The 25,448-nt window shown below is 28.7% G+C and overlaps 2 protein-coding genes across 3 annotated transcripts; both read right to left on the reverse strand.

Annotated features, from left to right (window-relative positions):
* Positions 1 to 350: 350 nt before the first annotated feature.
* On the reverse strand, positions 351 to 8,598 carry LOC107173962 (Topoisomerase I-interacting protein). 2 transcript variants are annotated; one of them, XM_015524735.2, is made up of 10 exons: positions 8,188 to 8,598; positions 8,008 to 8,112; positions 6,377 to 6,637; positions 4,601 to 4,713; positions 4,465 to 4,515; positions 2,654 to 2,790; positions 2,080 to 2,179; positions 1,212 to 1,530; positions 893 to 1,140; positions 351 to 812 (listed from the first exon to the last, which is right to left on the reverse strand). In XM_015524735.2, the coding sequence occupies exons 3-10, from the start codon at positions 6,614 to 6,616 to the stop codon at positions 431 to 433; spliced, it is 1,590 nt and encodes a 529-aa protein (XP_015380221.1). In that variant the 5' UTR covers positions 6,617 to 6,637; positions 8,008 to 8,112; positions 8,188 to 8,598; the 3' UTR covers positions 351 to 430. The 2 variants fall into 2 exon arrangements, with proteins under 2 accessions (XP_015380221.1, XP_015380220.1); XM_015524734.2 differs by having other exon boundaries at positions 8,008 to 8,598.
* Positions 8,599 to 10,986: 2,388 nt separating this feature from the next.
* Sara (Smad anchor for receptor activation) lies at positions 10,987 to 19,740 on the reverse strand. The gene is made up of 18 exons (XM_015524737.2): positions 19,601 to 19,740; positions 19,350 to 19,479; positions 19,207 to 19,268; positions 17,731 to 19,138; positions 17,514 to 17,662; positions 17,355 to 17,454; positions 17,117 to 17,275; positions 16,268 to 16,420; positions 14,700 to 14,897; positions 14,471 to 14,635; positions 14,232 to 14,391; positions 13,795 to 13,945; positions 13,598 to 13,702; positions 13,367 to 13,523; positions 13,079 to 13,304; positions 12,890 to 13,010; positions 12,521 to 12,682; positions 10,987 to 11,653 (listed from the first exon to the last, which is right to left on the reverse strand). Exons 2-18 carry the CDS (start codon positions 19,405 to 19,407, stop codon positions 11,498 to 11,500), a joined length of 3,690 nt encoding a protein of 1,229 aa, XP_015380223.2. The 5' UTR covers positions 19,408 to 19,479; positions 19,601 to 19,740; the 3' UTR covers positions 10,987 to 11,497.
* Between the last annotated feature and the right edge of the window lie 5,708 nt (positions 19,741 to 25,448).

The following is a 25,448-nucleotide window of genomic DNA, read 5'->3' on the forward strand; positions in this document are numbered from 1 at the left end:
AGATTATCATACATTTATTTTTATTTTAAGGCATCAGACATACAAACTTAAACATACATTGTTTAATTTAAAAAGTAAAATAAAATCATAAATTGTGTATTTATGTTTACTTCGATTGAAAATTATATTCATATCGCAATGACATAATGCATATATTATAAATTACAATAATGTATAATAAATTAACATACATTTAAGTTAAGTTATTTTAATATTTAAACAACAATTAATTTTATCACTTTTTGCTCATAAATCTTTAGTATGACAATTTTTTTTAATAAAACTAAAACAGAATTAAATGAGTTACTGATTTTTAGGAGAAGTGATAACAATAAAAAAAACTTCAGGCATTGTGTTGATCTTTTATTAGGTCCTGAGTCAGACAAATAAAATATTTTTCTTCTTGAAAAATTAATATTAGTAAATAGAATTATATAGGTAGAATAAAACTATTAAATGGCGTGACATCCAATTCTCCTGAAGATGAAGATGATCCTGAATATGAACGAGTTCTGTTGGTACTGCGGGATTCAGACCGCGAATCATTAGTGTTTATTTTTCTCTTTCTCTTTTTATTTTTCTTTGTCTTTTTTTTCCTTTTGTCATTAACATTTCTAGATTTTAAATGAGCAGCTCGAGAATCTCGAGTAGCAGTTAATACTTCATCATCATCTGATGAAGAATCTAAAATGGGCCTTCCTCCTCTTGTTTGAGATGGACATGACATTCGAGGTAAACCATCATAGAAAGATTGAAAATTAGAAGAATCATTTATAGTTGGTGAGAATATTCTTCGTCTCCTTAAATTATATCTAAAAAATTGAAAAAAATAATACAATTATATCTTTATATAGACAATATATAAAAAATTGTTGAAATAACATTTTCTTACCTATTGTTTGGTCGATCTAATGAATCGCGAATTCCAGTAGATGTAGATGGTTCGTCAATAGAGGCAGAATCAAGTGGATTTATAGGATGGAAGGTATGACTTAGAAATTCAACATCGGAGTCATCACCACTAGAAATAAGTTCAATAACGTCCATTATACGCGGCCTTATAACATCTTCATTATCTGAATCTAATACAATAGTTTCACCAACAACATGGATTGGTTGAAATGGTTCCAAATTTGCCCGCTAAAAATATACATACATTTATATTTAACAATAACTCATAATATGTAATAGTTGGTTTATTTTATAATTACAATAGGATCATATGGTTGATGAGTATATTGAACATTGCGATCATAGCCATTTATGTCATATGGACTGTTAGCAAAATTATATAGTTCATGGCAAAAATGTGCAGAACGGCCACCTAGAAAAGGGCTTAAGATTCCGACCAAATGTAAATGTCTAATATCATACATTACAAGTGATCGCATTATTAAATTTGTCACAGCAACATCAATATTAACTGGAACTGGCATGTCTAACTGGCTGTCTAATCTTAGTGTTTCCCTTACTGCAACCACATCTCTAAGAATGAATCCATGTAGTCTATATGTTTGTGCTGGATTATCTCTGAAAGAATACAAATATGTATTGTATCAAATTAAAAGAATAATTTTTATTTATTTTTGGCCCTTGATAGAAGGTTGGCAACCCCTGATCTAGATTAATACTTTTAGAGTATTTTAATTACAAAAAAAAAGTAATTTTAATCATTTATAGTTTTTATATAGCACATTTTAGGGCATTTACAGAAATTTATTATAAAGCGAATTGACCTATCATCAAACTTAAATGTAAGAGAACATTATCTGTTGTCATGTTGATTTTTTACCATTTTTTAATTTTCATGTGAATTATTGGTAGAAAAAATATTAGTTAAATACACAATTAAAAATTAAAATATTGAAAAAATCAACAAGAGAACACGGATATTTTCTTACATTATGTCGACAATAGGTCAATCACTATCAATCACTAATCAATATTTAAGCTAACAACACAAAATTGGAATTGCTGGGTGTACATTTTGTAATATTAAGCATTAGTAAGACAGAGAAAACATATGCAGATAGGACATACTTTTAGAAAATAAAATAAATTTTTTTTTTTTAATTTTACCGATAGAAAGCTGAGGTACAATCCCTAAAACGGCCAGTTGTATCAGGCAATGGTTCAGACCACATACAGTTGACATACACTCGTATTCTTGTTCCTTGACCTGAAAAATAAAGGAATTGTTAAAATATATAAATTAAGAGGCTGTACCTGTGTCTCACAAATTAACAATATAGCTCATTTTATGTTCATAATCATTCATTATGTTCTGTTAATTTTAAAAAAAAATAGTAAAATTGACTTAAATTAAAATTTAATGTTAAGGTGCAAGGTATCTCAGAGACTTTTATTGAAATTTTTATTAAAAAGCAAGTTATGAGGCATTTTAAAACTGTTATTTTTTTGTATGTTTTAAAATGATCAAAACATGCTTCAAAATTAAAATATCAATATGTCTCAGAAATGATATAAATTAATATTTTACTTTTTTATTGCATAATAAAATAAAACTATAACTTTTAAAACAATATATTGAAATGGATTATTGAAAACCTATATTTTGCTATATTGTAAATTTGTTGGATGAAACCAACACATAATAGGGATGGCGTTCTATCAAAATAATTATTATAAATACCAATGAGAGGCCTTTGTAAATTAGGACGTGGGTAGTTCCCAGATAACTCTTCCATGAATGGAATCGAGTTATTGTGGTTCAAGTCCAATCCATTACCATCATATGTAGTCTGAAGAATACTTCTCATTCTCTCGTTTCTACGGAAAATATCAAAAACAAATTCATTTTGAACATTCTAGACAAAATATAAAATGCTTGTGGTAATTTGATTTTTTTTTTATATAATAGTACCAAGGATACTTTGTAGAAACAAATATTTTTAATATACAATATAACATTCAGCTACCTATATAAGTGTTATTAAAAGGGACTATTGGCATTTGGGAAATTTAGCATTATGTATTTGAGCAAATAATTTAAAAATATTGTTGGGTTTGAATTATCTTTTATAATATTATGTTACAAAGTGTTGCAGCAATATTTTATCAATACATTTTCCCTATAATTTCAATGGATTTAAAATCATACATGAATTATACTAATATTATTAAAATTTTATATACAGGTTCCCCGCAAGGATTCGCCCATTGCAATATTTTCTGAATAATATAATGAATCTGTTTTAATTTTTTATAATATTCACATACACAAAGGCTTATTTTACTGAAAATTTTGACTTCTCAACATTTTACTTTCATTAATCCCATGATTTTTAATATTTTTTTTTAGATAAAATTGCAAAAAACTGGTTTTTATCCGAGTGGCAAGTCACCCTCTACGGCTAATCAGTATATCCTAACAGGACACGCTGTATATTTAAATTACATGTTAAAAATTGTATTGCACATTTTTTGATTTGGAATTTCAATACATTAATACCTTTTCATGAATACCATTGATGTATACTAATATACAGTTTTTTATAAACATTCTTGATTGTTTGATTACATTTTTTGACAAATTTAATATTAATAGTATTTTTACATATATCAATTACTTAAGAGGTGTTTAGGAGTAATTAATCTTCCATAAGTAAGCTATACATAATAATTAATAATACTAATATTATAATGACTTCTTGTTATAAATAACATTTTGTCTAACCATAACACATGGATTTTTCTTAAGTGGGTAAAAAGGTGATTAGGGCCATTCATATTAATCTTCCAGTGGGCATGCCATTATTTGAAACAAGAGTAGTCGCGCGTAGTAAATTTTACATAAGTCCTAATATGCTGTGATAGTTGTACATATTATTATATCTAATAATAAAATAAACAATAGGTACGTTAACAAAGTTGTTTTTATTTAAATACTATTATAATTATGTTTTATTAAAAATCAACACGTCTTATTATTACATAAAAAAACTAAAAAAACTGAAACCCTTCAAAAGTAGTCTAAAACGTAGATAATAACATTATAGAGGAATACCCATGACCGCCGATGAGATAAAAATAGAATAAAAGTTGTATAAACAAATAAATAAAAAACTGTTAACTGTTGTATCATTTACAACAGCACACCCGCTGGAAGGTTAATATGCTTAAAAAAAATAATAATTTGTTTCTATACTTTATACGGGATAAAAGCACATTAGTTAGCAAATGCATAAATTATGAATTTGTGGTAGAGGCATATGAGTATGTGGGATACATGTGCAAACTCGGCATGTGTTTCACCTAATATACTCTAATTCTAAATGAGTAAGGTTATTTTTTTAATAAGTAGATTAATATATTTTTAAATAAATAAAAATAATATAAATTATTGATACTTATATTCCAAATTTAATATCAAATAAATAATAGTAAAAAGATATTTGATAGTCTTAACCCAATAATAAATAACTACTAGTAATTATACTTTACCTATCTATATCATCTGACATTTCACTAAATGGTCTTATGTATATTCTTGGTCTAGGAAAAATAACATAGTAATAATAATATTGTAAATAAAAACACCATAATATCATATTGAATTATAATATAATGTGTTTCTTACGATGGTAATCTGCCCATTGAAGGAACATCATATGTTTCATGGACATTACTTTCTTTAAATGAATGATGGATAGATTTGAAACCTTTCTTACATAAAGGACAAGTTGCTTCAGACTAAATAACAAGCATATAAAAAAACAAACATTGTGATCATATAAATATAAATACATTATTATGATAGCTGATCCCCATGCACTTAGTTTCCTGTTAAAAATACTAACTCTTTCTCTCTCTATCTCTCTCTCTCTCTCTCTATATATATATATATATATATATATATATATATATATACTGTAATCCTTTGTTATCCGCGGAGGTTAGGTTCCGGCAAAGTTGTGCGGATATCGGAAACGCGGATAACGAGGCCATAAAGCAATGTAAAACGGGAAGTTAAGTTTTATTTACATACAATTTTGAATTTTTATTATTTTGTATTTAATTTTAAAAATCACAAAAAGGTTAATAGTTTTTACAATTATTTGATTATTTATTTTTTTAATATAATTTATTAATTATTTATACATACATAATATATTAGGAAGGATGAAAAAATTTGTAATTGATGTTTGTTAACTGGACAATTTTAAGATATAACAAATTAACCGTACATCTTAAGGTATGTACTTTATGTAGCTTATCTGTTATAAGTATGGGTAAAGATACAATTTCATTGTATGCATTAATAAAATGTTATTTTAATTTCGCCGACCCAACTGTGGATTTTTAATCCGCGGATAACGAGGGATTACTGTATATATATAATTCAAACTGTTTGTTCAATTTGTTGTTTAATGCTCAGCTAGTCATGTTCAAAACTTTCCGTGAATTAACCCTATCTTAATCTTACAGGACTAAAATTATATTCAATCATAATATTTTCTCGAAATTTTAGCTTTATTAAGATGAAACAATTTTTAAAATTTATTATATTATAGGTAAGCCGTATATACCCACACCAAAATTAATTTCTCACGAAAAATTCTTGGCCCTGAGGCATAGTTCTTAACGGATTGAATATTATTACATTATTTAAAGCTGATCCAGTGAACTATTATAACATATTATACATTAAAACCTTCCCAGAGACGCGACTAATTCTAGGCTAACTAAAATAACTATAAAAGAAATAAGTACAAAAAAGAAAAAATAATGTGAAAACAGCTCAAAAAATTTGGGCCATTAAAACTATTTTGAACTTGAGACATTCAGTACATTAGTCCTGCCGTGCCACTGTGTCATATAATTTTCGATACGCAGCAATAATTTTACGGCTTTTTAAATAACAAATTCATAAATTTCCTATAAACTCTTAAGTTCCGACTTAATCTGTAGACTTTCTCAATAAATGAACAATTAAAAAAAAATAATATTCAAATTCAAACCAGTAGTTCCTGAGATTAGCACGTTCAAACTTTTTTGACTCTTCAGCTTTATAATATTAAGTATAGATGAGGTTTTTTTTTGGGTTGTACTAAATAAAGACTTCAGACACTAAATATGACATTTTTGTGAATTAAATTAAGTTATTAAGTTCAGTCTTTTTACCCTAACCTTTTTAAACAGATTTAAATTACCTAGAAAATAATCAATGTTAATTAAAATAAATATTTTAACAAATAAAAATGACTTAACCCTCATAATTATAATGAGAAAAAAATGATTAGTATTCCAACACAAACTATATATACTAAGTCAATATCTATTTAAGATATTTTTGATACAATATGATAGACATATTTTTAAAAATTAATAAATATTAAGAATTAACTAAACTTACATTTGACCATCGTAATAAACACTCGAAACAGAATAAATGCCAACATGTATCTGAATGACATTTATTCGTTAAATCATCGAGACAAATGGAACATTGTGTATCTGGTGTTGAAGGGCGTCCAGTAGGTCTGGTATTAGGAATTTCAATTTCAATGGTTGCTAGTGTTGATACAGTTTCTTCATCATCTGATGACAACTCTACTACTCCACTAATAGGTTCAGATTTTATGATTATTGACATTTTGAATCATAAACATCAATTCTAAAATAAAAAATAGTTTTATTATTCTATACTTAATAAAATTAGGTATCTATATAAAGTAAATATAAAATACATACTTTATTAATATATATAGTATATACCTACATTAATAATTAAATTAACATAATTAGCAAAGTATTCAGATTTGTATTTCCCGGGTTATTGTGACAGCCGCAGCTTAGGTGCCAGAGTAAATTCAATTTTTGATTTAATACATCTGGATTAATTCAAATTGTGTAAACTTCCCGCAACTACCATAATAACAAATTAGGGGGACGCCACACGCATATTTGTTGTCTTCATCTTACAAGTGGGTAACATTGTGAAAAACATGTAAATAAACTTACAAAAAAGATAGAGTATAATTTTTTGAGGGAATAACATATCAGTATTATATTTTATTGCTATTTCATTTTGTATTCGACTTCCAAAATAAACAAAAAAAATATTGTAAATTTAAATGACGTTTAAATTGTTTTAAGAAAATATTTAGACAAATCGATGTCATTGCCTCAAAAATATTATTCTCTATTTTTTTTGTAAAAGGTGATTTTACTCTAAGATTACTTAAGTGGATACTACACAATCAGTTGTTGTCTCCGCCATCTTACAAGTGGATAATATAGAAAATTTACGCTCAACAAATCACGTTTAGCTCCGTTAGTTTACAAATTAGAGTAAATTGACCTATTATGAAACTTGATGGTAAGAACATTATCGGTTTTTATGTGGATATTTTAGGATGACTTAGTTTTTAAGTGAGTTAAGAGCATTTTTAATTTACATTTTTTTATATACTCATAACTCATAACTTGCTACAAAATTGATCTATAGTAAAAAACCCACATGCAAACACAGATAATGTTCTTAGCATCAAATTTTATAATAGGCCGATTCACTCTAATTTTTAAACTAAAGGAGCTAAACGTGATCTTCTGAGCCTAAATTTGCAATGTTATGCACTTGTGAGACGGAAATAACAAATGGTTGTGTAGCGTGCTCTTAAAACATAGGAAAAATGATTCTGCGTTTATGCGTTTTGTCTATGTTGAGCGTGGAGCAGAGAGAAAACAAATAGTGCGTGGACATTTTCTTAACGGATAATTATATCATCGTTTGATTTGGAACACTATGGTTAAAAACATTAGGTAAAACTAAATTTCAGAATATTCTGAATACTTATCTTTCCAACATAAAATGATAATGTGTAACATGACACAAATCTGAAAAGCCACTTTATTATGACAGCTTTCTGCAATTAGCCTATACTAAACTCAATAGTAACTAGTACCCAGTAACCAGGAACTTAAACATTTATGAGAAGATATTATATTAATATAATACTTAAACTTGTGTACGATTTAGCTTACCATAATATATTTAGTTGATATTCCACCAATATAATCTGAATAGTAAGTAAAATAAATAAATAATAGATATTTATTGTATTTTCGTGTGTTTTGAACCTATAAAATCTTCAAAATAGCGTCAATAATGTTTGTTCACACCAAATTAACACTAAATAGCCAATTTGGAGATAAGTAACTAACTGCGAGCCGTTGAGAAAAAATCAAATCAAAACGTGTTGCCAGAAGTCAGTGAATTGCGTTGTAAGTCAACCATTTAAGATATTTAAACACTACGACAGTTGAAATCAATGAAAGAGTTGAAATACACTAAGTTAAAACAAAAACAGAAACATTTGTTTTTAACTGAAGTAAAAATATCCGATCACTCGCGAGGTATCAACTAGCGACTGGCTGAACGCACAAGCACTACCAGTAGACTGTCACTGTATTGACTATTTACTATTTAGTGACCATTATCAATCGAGTCATTTATGATTTATTACATTTCCCAGAATAGAGGAATATAAATATGAACATTAAGAAACGTCTTGCCAAGAACTACACAGACAGACTCAATGATTACGACAATACGACGGCAGGACAACTATTGGTCATTGGAACATTGGACGTGCGGAACACTGTATAACCATCAGTCGCATGGTGATGTTCCCAAGGTAACCCCGTATCGGCAATGATTAATCACTTTTTTGCTTATTGCAACCACGATGTGGGTTTTACCTACACCATGGATGTAACCATACGACCATCTTTTTAAGTTTTTACATCCTCCTTGAACCTTGATCGATTCAGAATGGCCAACTTCGGTTCCCGCGTTGTCGAGCCTCGAGCAAAATGCAGTCTGCAGATCACGTCGAATCCGGCCTGACGATGCTGTGGCCACGATTTACACTAGTCACCAGCAGTAGCTAATTGTTATCCAGCTAAATATCGTTTCCACTATTTCCAATCCATCATAATATCTTAGTGGTATTTACTATTTACCCATCTGAAACTACTCATTATGGTCCGCCGAATAATAAGGTTTATCACATAGCTTCTAAGGAATTAATCTGTGGTTTATTATGTGATAACACGACATTTTTGGCATTAGCTGTTATCACTTGTTGGCAATTTCTAGAAAATTTAAAATCTCTGCCAGAGATTTTCTGGCAATCTCCATTCTCCGTGCAAGTTTTAAGGAAGAATGAGATTTCAACATTTAAGATTTGTTTCACTGTTCACTTAAGTCGGTTCACTACTCACTGCTTAGATCATTACATTTTATATTAATTATTATTACAGTTGAAAGTTACGATAAAGCATAATATAGTAATGTATTCTGTGCTCCTGTAGTCTTCACTCTTCATGATCTATGAATTCTACCATATAGTACATTTGAAAAAACATTGATGAATAGTTGACGACCAGAGATTTCAATACTAACTATACATACAGTGCATACTGCATTAGAGTATTCATGTGTATAGGTGACTGGCATGAGATCAATAAGATGTCTAATTATTGAAAACACTTTATTGTGATGGCTTGGCGATGGCAACTCTCCTCCCCTGGGACTTAAAATACTATTTCTAGTACATTTCACTATTTTAGTTGTCCCAAAAATGATCATATACATAGAAATATAACATCAAATGATTTATGGCTTGACCCAAACAGTGCCATGTTTAGGTAATAAGAAGTTGCCAAACAATAGATTGCAGCCTAGTTGAGGTCAACATTATTTGGCTATTTCTTGACATCACCCGCATAATAGTATAATACTATCCTTGTCTCATGATTTGAAAAATTATTACTATACAATTAGTATATATTTGATTCCTAATAAGAAAAATATTTTGATGGACTATGGAGAATTATATAACATATATTGTAAATACTGAATTGTTCAATTTTTTACTACTATAATTATATGCAATTTATTATTGGATAATAGATATTAGATATTTTTACAATGTCTAAATTATTATTATCATTCTATACTTCTAGTATTCGAATGTATAAAAATTCAACTTTTGACAAATACCTAGTTAATAATTAGTCATATACAGGATGATTCTTTTAAGTGGGTACACTAATTACCTCGAAAAGTATTTACTTTTTTCAAAATATTTTTTTTTCATGGTTTCAAGTTGTTAAAAAACCAACGTTTTAATTAAAAAATTATATTTTTAAATATTTTTTATCCTTATCATTTTTTAAGTTTTTTACTTTTTTGAATGACAATTGACATCATAGAGTTTTAATTTCATATTCCAAAGCAGAATATTTTTCTAAGTATTTTGATTCATAAAAATCTAATTTAGGACGAGTAGTTTATGAGTTATTTGTATTTAAAGTTTAGACAAGCGGAGTAGTGGATGAACATTTTGCGGGGTAACCCCGTACCACTCCACTCTGCCAAACTAAACTTAAAATACTTATAACTCAAAAACTACTAGCCCTAAATTCGATTTTTATGAATCAAAATACTTAGAAAAATATTCTGCTTTGGAATATGAAATTAAAACTCTATGTTGTCATTCAAAAAAGTTAAAAAATTATAAGGATAAAAATATTTAAAAATATAATTTTTTAATAGTTTTTAAACAACTTGAAACCATGTAAAAAAATATTTTGAAAAAAGTAAATACTTTTCGAGATAATTAGTGTACCCACTTAAAAGAACCACCCTGTATAGATATCTAAACATTTAATACATTCAACTCTCATTAATTGCCTATTTGTTCAAAACTTGATTAATGTATATAATTATATGAATAGATTACTCTAAAAATATTCTACTTTGTGTAAGAAATTAAATAAAAATGTATAACAAATAGTTTTTTCAAAAATGTTAAATTATAATAACTTAAAGTTAAGTAAAAAAATATTTTTTGAAATAATGAGCGTTTTTCAATGAAACAATTGCCTGGTAAATGTATTAATAGTTAATATAGGATATCTATCTCAAGGATCATTAGTATAAAATACATTATAATGTTATATACGTTTAATACATATTTATTGATATATTTTGTTTTAGTAATCTATTAAAATGCAGGAGTAATATAAAAAAATTTAAACTCTAATAATTAAATAAATTTTGATAACAATTAGTATAACATTCTTAGTTAAATATTCTTATTTAGTATAATATGAATTTATAATGATAACATAACATGATTTAGGTACACTTCACAACAAAATAAGGAAACTACAAGAAATTCTTTTGACATCTGCAGTGTTAATAAAATGGATTATTCTTTAAACATTGCATAAATTAAAATTTAATTAGTAATTTATTACTCTTGTTTCAGAATTCCTTGAGGTCCACACAAAAATAAAATGTATACATATATATATATATATATATATAACTATAATTAGGTATTGGTACATTTGGTAAACAAAATATAGTCAACACAATATTAAATTTAAATTTAACCAAAAACAGTACACATTTAAAAGGGTAAAATATGGTCATACTATGGAATAATAACCTACCTACTACCTAGTGTTCCATTACTCTGAAAACCAGTTCCAATATCACTGATAACTGCTGGGCTTTGACTGCTATTGCATTCACCACTGGTACAAGATGTTCGTCTAAACTTTGCATATATAAAGGGGGAAGTTTACTTTGTCCACTTCCAGCTTCATATCCTACCTGTAATATTTGGCCCAATGACATAAATTTAAAATGTAATAAAATATTTTTAACTCCAAACAAAACAATCAAATACACTCAAGATGTGTCTTAATTTCACATTGTTTAACTGTAACATCAATATGATTTTTATACTTGAAATTATATGGGAAAAAGGTGAACCGCTCTGCTGTACAGTAATTGTCGAGTATGTCACTATAATGGATGTGTTATATTTGAATTCAATAATAAATCTTTATACGGTTCTGAACAAAGATTGTATGTCATCCTAACATAAGTATTTGTATAAAAAAATCATATTTAATGGTTAAAAAAATAGTTAATAAAAATCGGAAATATCACAATTTTTATTTTTGGTAAAGGTAGAACAATAAGGGGGAAATCTCCTATTAAAATTTTTAATATTAGCTACAAAAACAAAACTTTTAAGAATTACTAACTGAAAATTAATTTACATTTTAAAAATTTCTGATTCTCATAAATAGTTTTGAAAATTTTACCATGTATATAAAATGTAAATATAAATATTAAGAAAAAATTATTATTATTATAATTATCTAAGTTATTAATTTTGAAAATACAACAAAATATCAAAAACTGATAGATAAAAATTTGTTATTTACCGGAGAAAATCCAATATTGTAGAAATATTAAATTCAAACACTAATAAAAAGTTAATGTTACTTTCCAATAACTTTTTTTTTAGACAAATTTGTGGGGAATCTTTCATTAGAATTTTTTATGTTAGCTATGAAAAAAAAAATGTCTTGAATTTCTAACAGAACAATACTATGTAAATTTTCAAGATTTTGATGAATTATGACAAAATGTTAATTTTAAATGCATATCTTTAAAAAAAATTTTTACCGAATCAGGATTGATGATAATTCGTAAGGCCAGAGGAGTCAACGATGCTGCAGATAACAAGTCTAAAAGAGGAACCAAAGCAGTACATGTCGCCTTGGATATAGATTCAGCTGTTCTACTGGTGTCCAAAGGTTCATCAACACGATCAGACGTTTCTTCGCACTATATCAAAATAAAATAAACTTATTTGGTAACTATTATATTATCAATTCAATGGTAAAGATAAAAGTGGTAATTTTTGATGTAGTATTTAAATTTTTGAAGAAATATTAGAAGTGATACATAAAACACTTTACAAATTCTTTGATCTATTTTAGCCATTTTAAGGTAAACTTAAGATATTATCATTAATCATATAAGGTACCATACTTGTATAACAAACACTTCAGTCCATCGAATAAAACGTCTTTTTCCTGAATAATCAACACCGTTATGAACTCTAATTGAGTATACACCATCTAATTGTCTACCATCAATACAACTCTTAACTCTAAACAATAAACAAAATATTTTACTGAGTCCATAAAGAATAAATAAATAGAATTTGTCATTACTCACCCAATATTGAAATTAACATCGTCTTCTGTCCAGTGAAATATCACTGTTTGCTCATCATTGGTTCCACAATTTAGTTCAAAGTCTTTCATTAGACGAAGAGCATCGCGTAATAATGCCATCTTTTGAGATGACATTTCAACCATGACACCATCTTCTACTATGCGCCATCTAGTACTAGCCTCATCTTCTAAATCACCATTCAGTGCAATAAAACTAGCACCGGTAACTATACAAACCATTTTTTAGATTAGTGAATACAATTAATATCATATAAATTAATTTCATTACTTTGTCTAGGTTTATTGTGAATATTAATTGCCTGAGTATTGTAGTTCCCATCATCTTTAGTTGATTGAACACAAACTAGATGAGAATCAGCAACTGCACTGAAGTTAGCACCAAATGCTAGAAGACCACGATTTGATGCCAATACCAATCTTGAAACCTAAAAGTATTTTATAAATTAAAATAAATAACAGTAATATTAAATACTTTAATACATTTTTATAATATATTTACTTGATCATATCTATTTCGAGGTAATAGCACCATAATTTGTTTTTCGTCCATATGTATATAGCAGCCTTTAACGGTTGGTAAACCATAAGAATATTGCCTAAAATCCTTTAAATAATATGCATATATATTTTTATTTACTAATATTTATTAAATTTAAATACTTAAAAGCTTTATTTAAATAAAAAATAATCACTTACTACTAATAGCTTGATGACTGTTTGACCGATTTCTGTATATAAAGAAGGTCGATTTCTAATAGACACTAACATACATGGATAATAACGATATTCTGCTCCAAGTCGTAACATTAACCTAATAGGGAACATTTTGGCCCAAGGAGTTTCATACCTAAAACAAAATTATACATGCTTTTAGAATTTAAAACCCAGAGTTACCATAACGATTAAATCTTGCTTCACAGCTACATCATTTGTTGCACCTATAAATATATTCTGATTGGCAGTTGTAATCATTGTATAATTTACTAAACCTTAATGTACATGGAAATGTCCAGAGCTAGGGTGAGCTCAATTTTTGAAATAACATGGATGTGAAGATGACTTTAATACTTTATAGTAGTTTATACTCAATTTAGATTCAAATTGATCACATATTAGGAATTAAAATAACTTACTGATGAACAAGCAATGCAAATAAATAAGGAGGTGATGGTAAACGTAACTTTTGCATACACTGGTATGTTTGCCTTACAAATAAGAATCCACCATGGTTATTTGAATCCAATAATGTAGTATTAACAGGAGCAGTAAAGGACATATCACTAACTGTTACACCTAAAATAATAAGATAATTATACATTAACACAAAATAGATGAATAATAATAGTCTTCGTGTGAACATAATAATTTAAACCTGTTGAAGCGTTTTTATATAAATTGTTTACGAAGAGAAATAAATCACGAGGTGGATGTTTTTCATTGGGAAGCGTCTCTAATAAAATTACTACTTCATCTTGACCAACACAAGCAAGGCCTTCAGTACTCAAACACCATGTTTCACGTTTAACACAACAGTCCACTGTTCGAAAAAATATATGCCATAATATTATTTAAATACATATTATTATAAATAATATGCTTACAAAAAACTCTCCTAACATAAATAAATAAATTAGGATTGACAGCAAACATTGTTTCTGGATCATTTAATGCTATTGGACGTTCAGTGTCATCAAATATCAATTCACCCTGATCTCTCTTAGCTGCTGGTGGAAGACCAATATTCGGTATGTAACTTTGTGTTTGAGAATTAAGTGGCCTTCTGTTAGCAGCAATAACACCTAAAAATAAAAATAAATGGTTTAAAGTTACTATTCAATCATACAATTTTCTAAGATGTAATTCAATAATAATATGGTTATTGGTGTTAAGAGCAAAGGTCTCCAACCTATGGTAGGCTAGTTCAGGCCTTCCAAGCTAATTGATGGTTTACTAAAAATAATTCTAATATATTATCTTCAATTTCGTTATTTCTATAGCCTGTCTTTATTTAAGAAATGTTGGGCTGCGATGCTGAAAATTATCATTATATTAGAGTACAATTTAACTGTTATCAACATTTTAGAGAAGAGTATAAACTGCTCTCAAGTACAGAATTTTTTTCCATAATTTGAATAAAAAATATATATACATATATATACCGGGTGATTCATGAGGCGTAAAACACTCATTATTTATAAAAACTATTTACTTTTTTCAAATTTTTTTCCAAAATTTTAGATCTGTGCTGTTCTATAACTATATAAATTTTTAATATATTTCACCCTTATATTTATTAGGTAAACCACCATCAACTTTTGATTTTTAAATGGCAACCTATATTAACAATACCATAAATTAATAAGGCTATTTTTTTAATGAATTTTCACGTTTCAATTTTCATTTTTCGTTAATCTGTTGACGAAATATAGTCTCCCAAAGTTGGATGGTTTTGGGGTGGTGTTTGTGTATAAATGTGTTATACCATGTCAGTACCGTGGGCGCTGCAATTGGGATTTTTGTACTCTAGCGTAAAACAAAATACACTTTTCAAATAAATTCAGTAAGTACGATAGTTAAGCCTAAGTTGTGCCCCAAAATAGGTAAACATATTTACACAGGACAATATAGGTTGCCGTTTAAAAATCAAAAGTTGATGGTGGTTTACCTAACAAATATAAGGGAGAAAAAAATAAAAAAATAATATAGTTTTAGAACAGCATAGATCTAAAATTTTGAAAAAAAAAAATTTGAAAAAAGTAAATAGTTTTTATAAATAATGAGTGTTTTACGCCTCATGAATCACCCTGTATATAAATTATTTAAGTGTTTTCCACATCAAATTTAACAAGTTAATTTTTTTCTATATGATCTCTATCTCAATGAAATATAGTAAGAATCTGATAAATAGATTTGCAATGTAAGATAGAGACAACAAATGTCAATAAAACATCCAATCAAGACAATTATCATGTGTTAATTTTTGTGTTTTCACATATTTAATTTTATGTTTTGAAGCAAATTTTTTCTGAAAATATGTATTCACGAAAAATACTGAATCAATGAAATTATTCATGATAATTTGACATTCTGATTACTAGAATAGTACACATGTTTCAATTTGTGTTATCATTTAAGGTATGACTTTTGGATATAAGTTAATAAGACTTACTGTTTATAGTAGGACTTAGCTTCTTTAATGAACGTGATAGTCGTCTTGTAGGAATAATTCTTTCAGATGATCCATCTAAATCTGCTAAATCACCTCCAGGTCGGATACCATCACTAAACATAACCTGTTTAGGAACATCTGACTTAACCCGTCCTAAAATCAATAAAATTATTGATAATCGATAAGTCAGTCTAGACTAAATTAAAAATGTCTACATATGATATTTTAAATAATATGACAATATTTGCGTTATAAGTTTATAACCTATCATTTATCAATAAAATGAGTAATGTGGAGTACTAATAAGGTAGCAATGTATTGTTTTGTAATAATAATTCATAAAATGAAACAATTGGTTCTACTGAATATAAAAAACATTCAATTCATATATTTTTGTTAATAAAAACTTGAATTTTTTTAATTACAAAAATTTAAATGAAAATGAAAAGTATGGTAGAAGAAAAATGTTACACAAGAAAAATAACAACTAAATATGCTTTCCAAGCAAATAAACCTTAATATATCTTATTGGAGATTGTGAAATTAGAAGTTAAGAAGAACATTTATTTAAAATAGTGTTTTTGTTTTCAGTTAATGATTGTTTAACTACTTAGTTATCTCTAAAAATTATTTAGTAAATAGATCTATCTAAATAATTTGAACTTTAAATAATGTAATAATATAAACAATTAGTCTGGTTTGGTATTTCTTTAGAAATTCGAGGTACTGAAATTTAACAGCGAATAATTAATAAATAACTATACTCAGTATAAATGTAAATGCTAGCAAAACAAAACATTTAACTATTTAAGCAAAATGGAATATAGAATTATGCATAATGTAATGTACCTTCTCTTTTGAGTACGCTCACAGGAACTAAAACTGATGGCACAGGCTGATTTTTCGAATCAGTTACTTGTTGTAATGGTGGAACTGTTGAACAGTATTCCATGGGATTATTTGGGTTTGGATGTTTAATTGTAGCTACTTTTTGTTCCACTTGAGATGCTATGACAAATTTGGAATGTTTTAGATTTAACTTTATTATAAATAAAATCATTATTCACTAAGTCTAAGAACATTTTACCTCTAGCGAGTGTATTGTAACACTGCTGACAAACTCGTCCTTCATTATTATTCATGTACGATAGGCGAGCTCGTAAATTACAACATTTTGAACATAGAACCTAAAAAACAACATTGTTAAGTATATTCTAAAATTACTTTCAAAATTTATCCGACTTACTTCACCGCAAGCTCTACAATGATGCCTACGTTTAACAACAGTAAATTTTAATTGACATCTCATGCAACTTTTTGCTGCTTCATCTGGCACCCAATATGGTTGTAGTTTACCAAGTCGACGTTCAATTAATGATAGTGCACAGTCAGAATCTAAAATGTAATATTTAAATATTAAATAATGATTTCTTTAGATTCGACATTAAAGCAATTAAATTTACCTGTGCTTAAGGTTGATGGTAGTTCAATTTCACAATTTGTCGAACCGTTTAAATCTAGTGTGCTAGGTCTTTGTAATTGGTGTTCTTCGACATTCTCTAAAGTATCACTAATCACTTCAGATGGTAGGGAACAAGTACTCTGAGAATCTAAAGAGTCAGTGACAGTGTTACTCTCTTGATTGTCGTCTTTTAATAATATTGTTTCAGTTGATTCTATACTACACAATGAATCTGTAGGTTCTTTTTCCAGTGGATAATCATATTCAACTTGTGATTCTGATAAAGATGCTTTGTCTTCTATTACAACTTCATTACTAGAGTTTTTTTCTAGCAATTCTTCATCTATCTTTTGATCAAAGATCTGAATTGTTTTATCGTGTTTAAATTCTATTTCTAAACTTGATTCAGGAACAATGGATAAATCTGGAATGTCATTGTGCTCATCTACATCTTTTTGAAATTTTTCTTTTGTAATTTCACGTTCAACTTCAACATCTAAAATTATTTCTGACTCATTTTTTAATTGTGCAACAGTTGTACTTTCCTCAAAACTGACATCTACCTTTGTCGAATCCTCAAGTATTTCTTCAAGTATTACTTTTTCTTCTTCAGAAAGCAGTAATTGTTCATTTATATCCTCCTGAGTTTCATCACAGTTATTGTTAGAAAGTAAAACACTCGATGTTTCAGATGAAATTGTATCTTTTGTTTCTGATATGCTATCATCACATATCAATGGTTTTTCAGCAATTAATTCATCAGAAAATTCAGAGTGAGGTGATAGTACATCAGTTGAATTGCTACAGTTGTAATTTACTGACAATAAGTCATCTCGTTCTTCATATTCTTGAAGACACTTATAAAGTTCTACATCTGAAAAATCAGCGTTCGTGCTATCTATATCACAAATCTCAGACGTGTTTAAAGACTGTAGTTCACTAGATATTGTACAATCATCTTTGGATGAATCAGGTGATGTAATCAGCACAGGACAAGATGCAACATCTGGTAGCCTTTGGATGTTAGCGATTGAATAGTTTATATCACCTTCTTTAGCTGAATCATACGATTCTAATAAGTCTGGACGAAAGTCTTTTAACATTTCTCGACTTTCGTAAGGATCTGGAGGTATATTTAAACTAAATGGTTTGTATTGGTATTCGTCGACTGCATCTATTATATTCTTTACTGATTTTTCATTTGAAGGTAAATCAATATCCAATAATGGTGTAGTTTCTTCTGGATCAATGGTTTCAGCAAATCCATTTTGTAACAAATCAGACTTAACAGATGTAGTAGCTGCAGGATCTATACCAAAATCAGCATCAGCTAAGTTTATAGGCTCAAATGCTGGACGACGATAGCTGGATGCTGGTAGCATTTTCCCAGTGAAGGTAGCAGACTGTGGCTAAAATAATTTATTACAAGTTGATGTTTAAAATTATTACTAATTACTATATAGAATTAAAATATCACCTGTGTAGCGGGTACAATATTAAATCGGCCATTTAAAATTGATGCTTGAAGTTGTTCTCTTTCTACATGAAAATAATAAAAATTACACTATGTAGATTATGATTGTAGGAATAATAACAATCAATTCATCAATATACACTTACCCTCGTTGAACTCGAATTCGTCTAGTACTTTGTCTAAATCAACAGTAAACTTTTCCATTATACTGTAGTTGTCCGGAACAAATAATTCAGATGAAAACGTTTAACCCATCATTGATTTGAGTCTACATTGCTAGTTAAAAAAAAAAGGCCTAAGAATCACGTATCTAGTTAAAATAAGTTAGTAAAATTTTACATAAAAACCATCTACTCTATAAAAACCACTAGAAAACTAAAGAAAAAAAAATTAGTACTTGAAATTCTTTTGTATTTATTCCTATGCTTTTTAAATTACGTCATACGGATTACTAACTGTAGGACCAATAAATAAAAATAACAATTGTACACATTTTATTCATACATTTTTAACACAAATCGCTAACATCGAAGTTTCTTTATCATACATAAATGATATAATATCTACTGATAAGTGATAACAGATGATTATCTCAGATTATGACAAGGTTAAAGTACAGAGTATTTCTGTGGTTGAAGCACGGTTTAAGATCTTAAACCGTGGGTTGAAGACAAGTATGGTAGGTAGTAGATAAAATTGTTGTGTTAAAAATTAAAATAGAGCCGATAATGCGACTATAAACATATTAGTAATTACTAATTAGTATTATAATATATCTAATATCTATAAACGCAATCTAAACGACTCGTCAATACCATAAAAATAAACATAATAGAAATAGAATTACACTGAATGCCAATGCCACAGTTGTATTGTAACTTGTAGCATTGATTTTATAATATTCTATAAGTAAATTATAAAATCAATGCTTGTAGTTATAGACTTAAGACTATAGTCGATAGTCAATATTCAAATATTCAATTGCGATTTTTTCCTCATACAATAGAAATAAAAAAACGGGTAAGTCGTGTATGTCGCTCTGCTGTACAGTAGGTTACAAGTGGGTTACTGTAATGGATGGAATTATATTTGAATCCAATGATATTATATCATTGTATACGAAAAACGATTCTGAGCGAAGACGGTTTATCTGTCTAGGATATATTATAGATTATTAAAAATTTTCAAATCTTAGTTTAAAAAAAAAAATTTTTATGAATTTCTAGTTTGAAATAATTTGCGAATTTTCGTGATTTTTACATATGTTGTCAAAATTCAAACTTTGAATGCTTATAAAAAAAAATTGTGACTATGTATTTCTTTTATTTTTCAACTTCTATTGTAAAAATATGTTAGGAGCCTTGTATTAAATTTTCAAATCTTAGAATTAAAAAGGAAAACTTTTATGAATTTCTATCTAAGATAATTTGAATATTGCCGTAATTTTTACGTATTTAGTCAAAATTTGAACTTTAAATGCTTATAAAAAAAAATTGTGACTATGAATTTATTTTATTATTCAACTGCTATTGTAACAATATGTTAAGAGCCTTGTATTAAATTTTCAAGCTTTTCAGCCTAACAAATAAATTTTTATCAATATTAATTTTAAAAAAACTAATAATGATCGAAAATTTCAAATGCCTATGAATAGTTCAACTTAAGTCGAAATTTTTTGAAAATTGCATGGTGGATAGAATATACTTATATAAACATTAGGTGAAAATTTCATGTATCCATGGTCATTTGTTTTAAAGTTACATCAAAAACCAAAATCGATTTTGTCGAAAAATGAGAGGCGTAAAATTTCCCGTTTTTCCCTTAATTTTTAGTTTGTTTTTCTCGATTATTTAGAAAAGTATTAAGAATTTTTTACTTTTGACCCAAAGTACCAACTAGATTCACTTTCTGATCGAACGAGGTACTGAAGTCAAAAATCGAAGCATTTTTACTGCCCCAAAACGTAATGACACAAAAAAAAAAACATCATGGTAAAATCAATACATTCATCGCTCCGCTCAGAATCTAAAAATAACGTAAATTTTTAATAATATTTATGGTTAAAAATTATTGATATAACCAGCTAATTATATATATATATATATTAATAACCTATCTACTTAAAAATGTAGTAGATATGAGTTTCCTTTTAAGAGGATGCTACACCCACATGTGTTATCTCCGTCTTACAAGTGCATAACATAGCAAATTGTACGCTCAGCAGATCACGTTTAGCTCCGTTAGTTTAACATTTAAAGTTAGTTGACTCTCATAAAAATTAAAGGTAACATTATTACAAACAATTTACAATTTTAAAATACACATAACTCGCTTTAAAATTAAAATATAATAAAAAGCCTATAAGAAGCCCTACATAATAATGTTACCTTTAATTTTTATTAGAGGTCAACTAACCTTAAATGTTAAACTAACAGAACTAAACGTGATCTGCTAAGCGTGAATTTGCTATGTTACACACTTGTAAGACGGAGACAACACATGCGGGTGTAGCGTCCTCTTAAGAGGACGCCACACCGAAAGCGAAACGGTATACACTATACAAGTATACAATTTACAACGACCGAGAGAACGCGACGTTTAAACCTCGCCCACCACTCGTCTGCGGCCGGCTGACGATTGTGCTTAATCGGGAGCGACGTTTATTATTTTAATCATGATAAATAGATCTATTTTCTCAACCTTCATCTGTGGAGAATCGAGTAATGTACGCCGCATTGCCACCGTAAAAGTTTTAATATTCGGGTGAACTTACGCGACCGCCGACCTGTATTTATTACATTTTTAGATACTTACTAATTACTATCAATGTAACTTACCGAAATTTATTAAAACAATATCATAATTTACAAACTTTTTACAGAAATTTAAAGTTTATATGTTTACAATCAGGGGGGCGGACTGAGGCCCTGAAGGCCCAGGTGGGTATAAGTTTTAAAACTACCAGACAAGGGACTCATGTTACAATGTTTATTTTAAATAAGATAATTTTTTGAGGAAATTATAACAAAATGAAAAAAATTCTGTAAGTTTATACTCAACTAAATTTAACATAATAAAATAAAACAAATTATTTCAATATTAAAATTTTTATAAACTTTATTATACAAATAAAATGAATAAAAAATTTTTTTTTTATACAACCAAGTTCCACATAATAAAAAACAAGTTATTTCAATATTTAAATCTTAAATCTTTTTTAATACAAATAAAATAAAAAAATTCAAAAATAAATGTATTGTTTTTAATTTAAACACTATTTTTAATACTAATAACTATTAATGTTTTAAAAAATTAATAAATTACACATATTCCAAACATGAATCTAAAATAACTTTTATAGCCTTCGCGGCTGCAGTCTGACTATTCCATCAGTTACTTAATTTTTGTAAATAGTACCTATTGTAATATTGTAGTCTTCGTTTTCGTGGTAATGATTAGTGTGTGGAATTGAAAAATTATTAAACATAACAAATATAGCTCGAGGCCCAAACATAAAATGTCTAGAGCAGCGATTCTCAATCTGTGGTACGCGTACCACTAGTTTTTTTTTTTTATATTTTAAACTTAATACAATCCTAGCCTAAGGCTATCTAAATCTATGGATATTTTACAGTTTACATAATAGTTTTAACATTATAACAAGATAATTAAAATAATAAAATATTTTTAAAGTACTAAGGATAATTAACAATTGGTAATTTTAAGATTACAATAATATTCTGATATTTATATTTACAATAGTATAACTTTAAGTAACTGAAGTCGAAGAGTGATCTGGAAGAAACACATGTATAGGGTGAAAATTTGGATGTTGAAAGGTGGCTTAGTGTAGGAGGTCGAGAGGACGACCTCGTTTTAATCGACGATGAGTTGGGTGAGTGTGGAGGTTATAGTGAATTGCACCTGATGAGTTTGGAAGAGAGCAGTGGAAAGTTTTTGCTAATGTATTAATATGAGATTGGATTTGAAAGTCTTAGTGGAGATTTGCATTTCTGACAAACCATGGAGCGTTTGCAATTATTCTGAGGACTTTGTTTTGGACAATTTGCATTTTTTTGATGTGCGAGGATGCACAATTACCCCATACCGGGCAAGCGTAGGTAAGAATTGGGCGTATAATTTGTTTATAAATTAGGAGAGAGCTTTTTTTTTGTATAGTTGAATTTTTGTTCAAGATGGGATAAAGCATTGAGATGCGCTGGTAATCTTGCTGGACTTTGGATGAAATATGGGGCCGCCAAGTGAGTCGTTTGTCAAGAGTTACACCGAGATATTTAACCGTCAGTTGCCAGGGTATATTTTCACTGTCAAATTTTAGTTGTGGGGGAGTAATATAGCGACGTAGGCTAAAGATAACTCCTATGCTCTTCGAGGCGTTGATTTTGATCCTCCAGATTTGACACCAGTGTGAGAGGGTAATTAAGTGATCTTGCAGATTTATGGATATTGCTTCGATGTTGCGTGATTCCGTGAAGATGATTGTATCATCAGCGAAGAGAGCAATTTGTGTGCGTGGTGATTGAGGGATGTCGGAAACGTAAAGGTTGAATAAAATAGGACCAAGTTTGGAACCTTGGGATACACCAGCAGAGATAGACTTAAGGTTAGAGGTACTGTCGTTAATTCTGACTGAGTATTGTCTATCTGAGAGGAATAAGCGAATTATATTATAAAGATATGTTGGAGTATTAATGTTACGTAGTTTATAAAGGAGGCCTTCATGCCACACTTTGTCAAACGCCTTTGAAATGTCAATAAATATTGCGCCAGTGTGACAGTGCATTTCAACGCAGAGTTGATGTGTTCCGTGATCCTTAGAAGTTGTTGAACGGTAGAGTGGTTGGATTTGAAACCAAACTGGAATTTTGGAACAGCGTCTGTGATATTCAAATAATCGAGGAGTCTGGTGTGTATGACTTTTTCAAAAATTTTTGATAAGGATGTTAAGAGGCTAATAGGCCTGTAGCTATCAGGATTGGACTTGTCTTTACCAGGTTTCTTTATAAGAATTATCTTTGCTATTTTCCATCTAACAGGGAAATAACCAAGACGTAACAGTGAGTTAAATAAGGTAGATAGTAGGACGAATCCTAACCTAACCTAACCTAACCAGGTGCTTTTTTATTAGGAAGATTCTTAATAATTTCCTTAACTTCGTTTGGAGTCACGTAACCAATATATTTTTGAACTGAGTATTCAGGTTTTTCCAGTGCATGCTTAACTCTAGAATCGTTGCTGAGATTACCTAAATGGTTAGGCGAGAAAGTGAGCTGCAGAATATCTGAGAACACGTTGCATTTATCTATGTCAGATATAACTAGATTTGAGTCTGTATGGAGAGGAGGGATGATGTTAATTTCATGATTGAGTAATCTTTTAGTTTCTTTCCATAAGTTTGACTCACCGGGGTGCATGTTAGACAAAAATTTATTATACGAGGACACTCTGTAGTTTTGAACTTCTTTAGTGAGTTTATTTAGAATTTTTTTGACAGTAGGATTTCTTTGATTTTGCCAAATGCACCTAATGATATGCTTGCGTCGTATAAGTGAGGAAATGGATGGCGGTAGGATACCAAAACTAGATGGATTTATCGATGTAGGGTTTGAACAAGCTCGCGCAGCATCCGTGATGACTTCAGTAAAGTGATCGGCTGTTTGTTCAGCAATTTGAGTCGTAGAAATAGTTTTAGGTATTACTAGACTTGAATGCACACTGTTGGAAAATTTGATCCAGTCTGGTTTGCCTTTAATTAATGAGTCGTTTTTCCGGTAAATTTGGGGAGATGAATTTATTGTTATTTTTACCGAAACATAGTCTGAGTCGAGTTCTGCTAAGGGTTCATGTACGCAATTTAATGGGACTGATTTGAGTATTAAAATGTCTAATATATCGGGAAGTCGGTTTATGTCCGAAGGAAAGTACGTAGGTTCACTTGGAGCAGATACTGTATAGGACGTGCTGGCTATAAATGATTGTAATTTACGGCCGTTTGGGTTAATAACACAACAGCCCCAATTTGTATGTTTGGAATTTAGATCACCGGCTATTATAATTTAGCTATTAAGACTCAATAAATGTTCATAGTCTGAGATATTCATATGACGGCTGGGTGGTTGATAAGCACTAACAAGAGTAACAGATCGATTATTGAGTCTAATTAGCACAGCTACGGCTTCTAGACATAATAGATTTGCGTACCACTAGTGGTATGCGGAAAGCTC

Source organism: Diuraphis noxia, unplaced genomic scaffold (genome assembly GCF_037042655.1).
Source record: "Diuraphis noxia isolate RWA-SAM2 unplaced genomic scaffold, SU_Dnox_SAM2 contig0002, whole genome shotgun sequence".
Taxonomy (NCBI): domain Eukaryota; kingdom Metazoa; phylum Arthropoda; class Insecta; order Hemiptera; family Aphididae; genus Diuraphis; species Diuraphis noxia.

What these genes read in the sequence shown, in the direction of transcription:
- LOC107173962 (XM_015524735.2), bottom strand. Translation starts at nt 6,616, where the DNA reads ATGTCAATAATCATAAAATCTGAACCTATTAGTGGAGTAGTAGAGTTG. An exon ending in GTTTATTACGATGGTCAAAT is followed by an intron (nt 4,714 to 6,376) that starts GTAAGTTTAGTT and finishes CTTGTTATTTAG; the next exon opens with TCTGAAGCAACTTGTCCTTT. An exon ending in TTAGATCGACCAAACAATAG is followed by an intron (nt 813 to 892) that starts GTAAGAAAATGT and finishes TCAATTTTTTAG; the next exon opens with ATATAATTTAAGGAGACGAA.
- Sara (XM_015524737.2), bottom strand. Translation starts at nt 19,407, where the DNA reads ATGGAAAAGTTTACTGTTGATTTAGACAAAGTACTAGACGAATTCGAG. An exon ending in ATTGTAGAGCTTGCGGTGAA is followed by an intron (nt 17,455 to 17,513) that starts GTAAGTCGGATA and finishes GTTGTTTTTTAG; the next exon opens with GTTCTATGTTCAAAATGTTG. An exon ending in GATGTTAATTTCAATATTGG is followed by an intron (nt 13,011 to 13,078) that starts GTGAGTAATGAC and finishes TTTATTGTTTAG; the next exon opens with AGTTAAGAGTTGTATTGATG.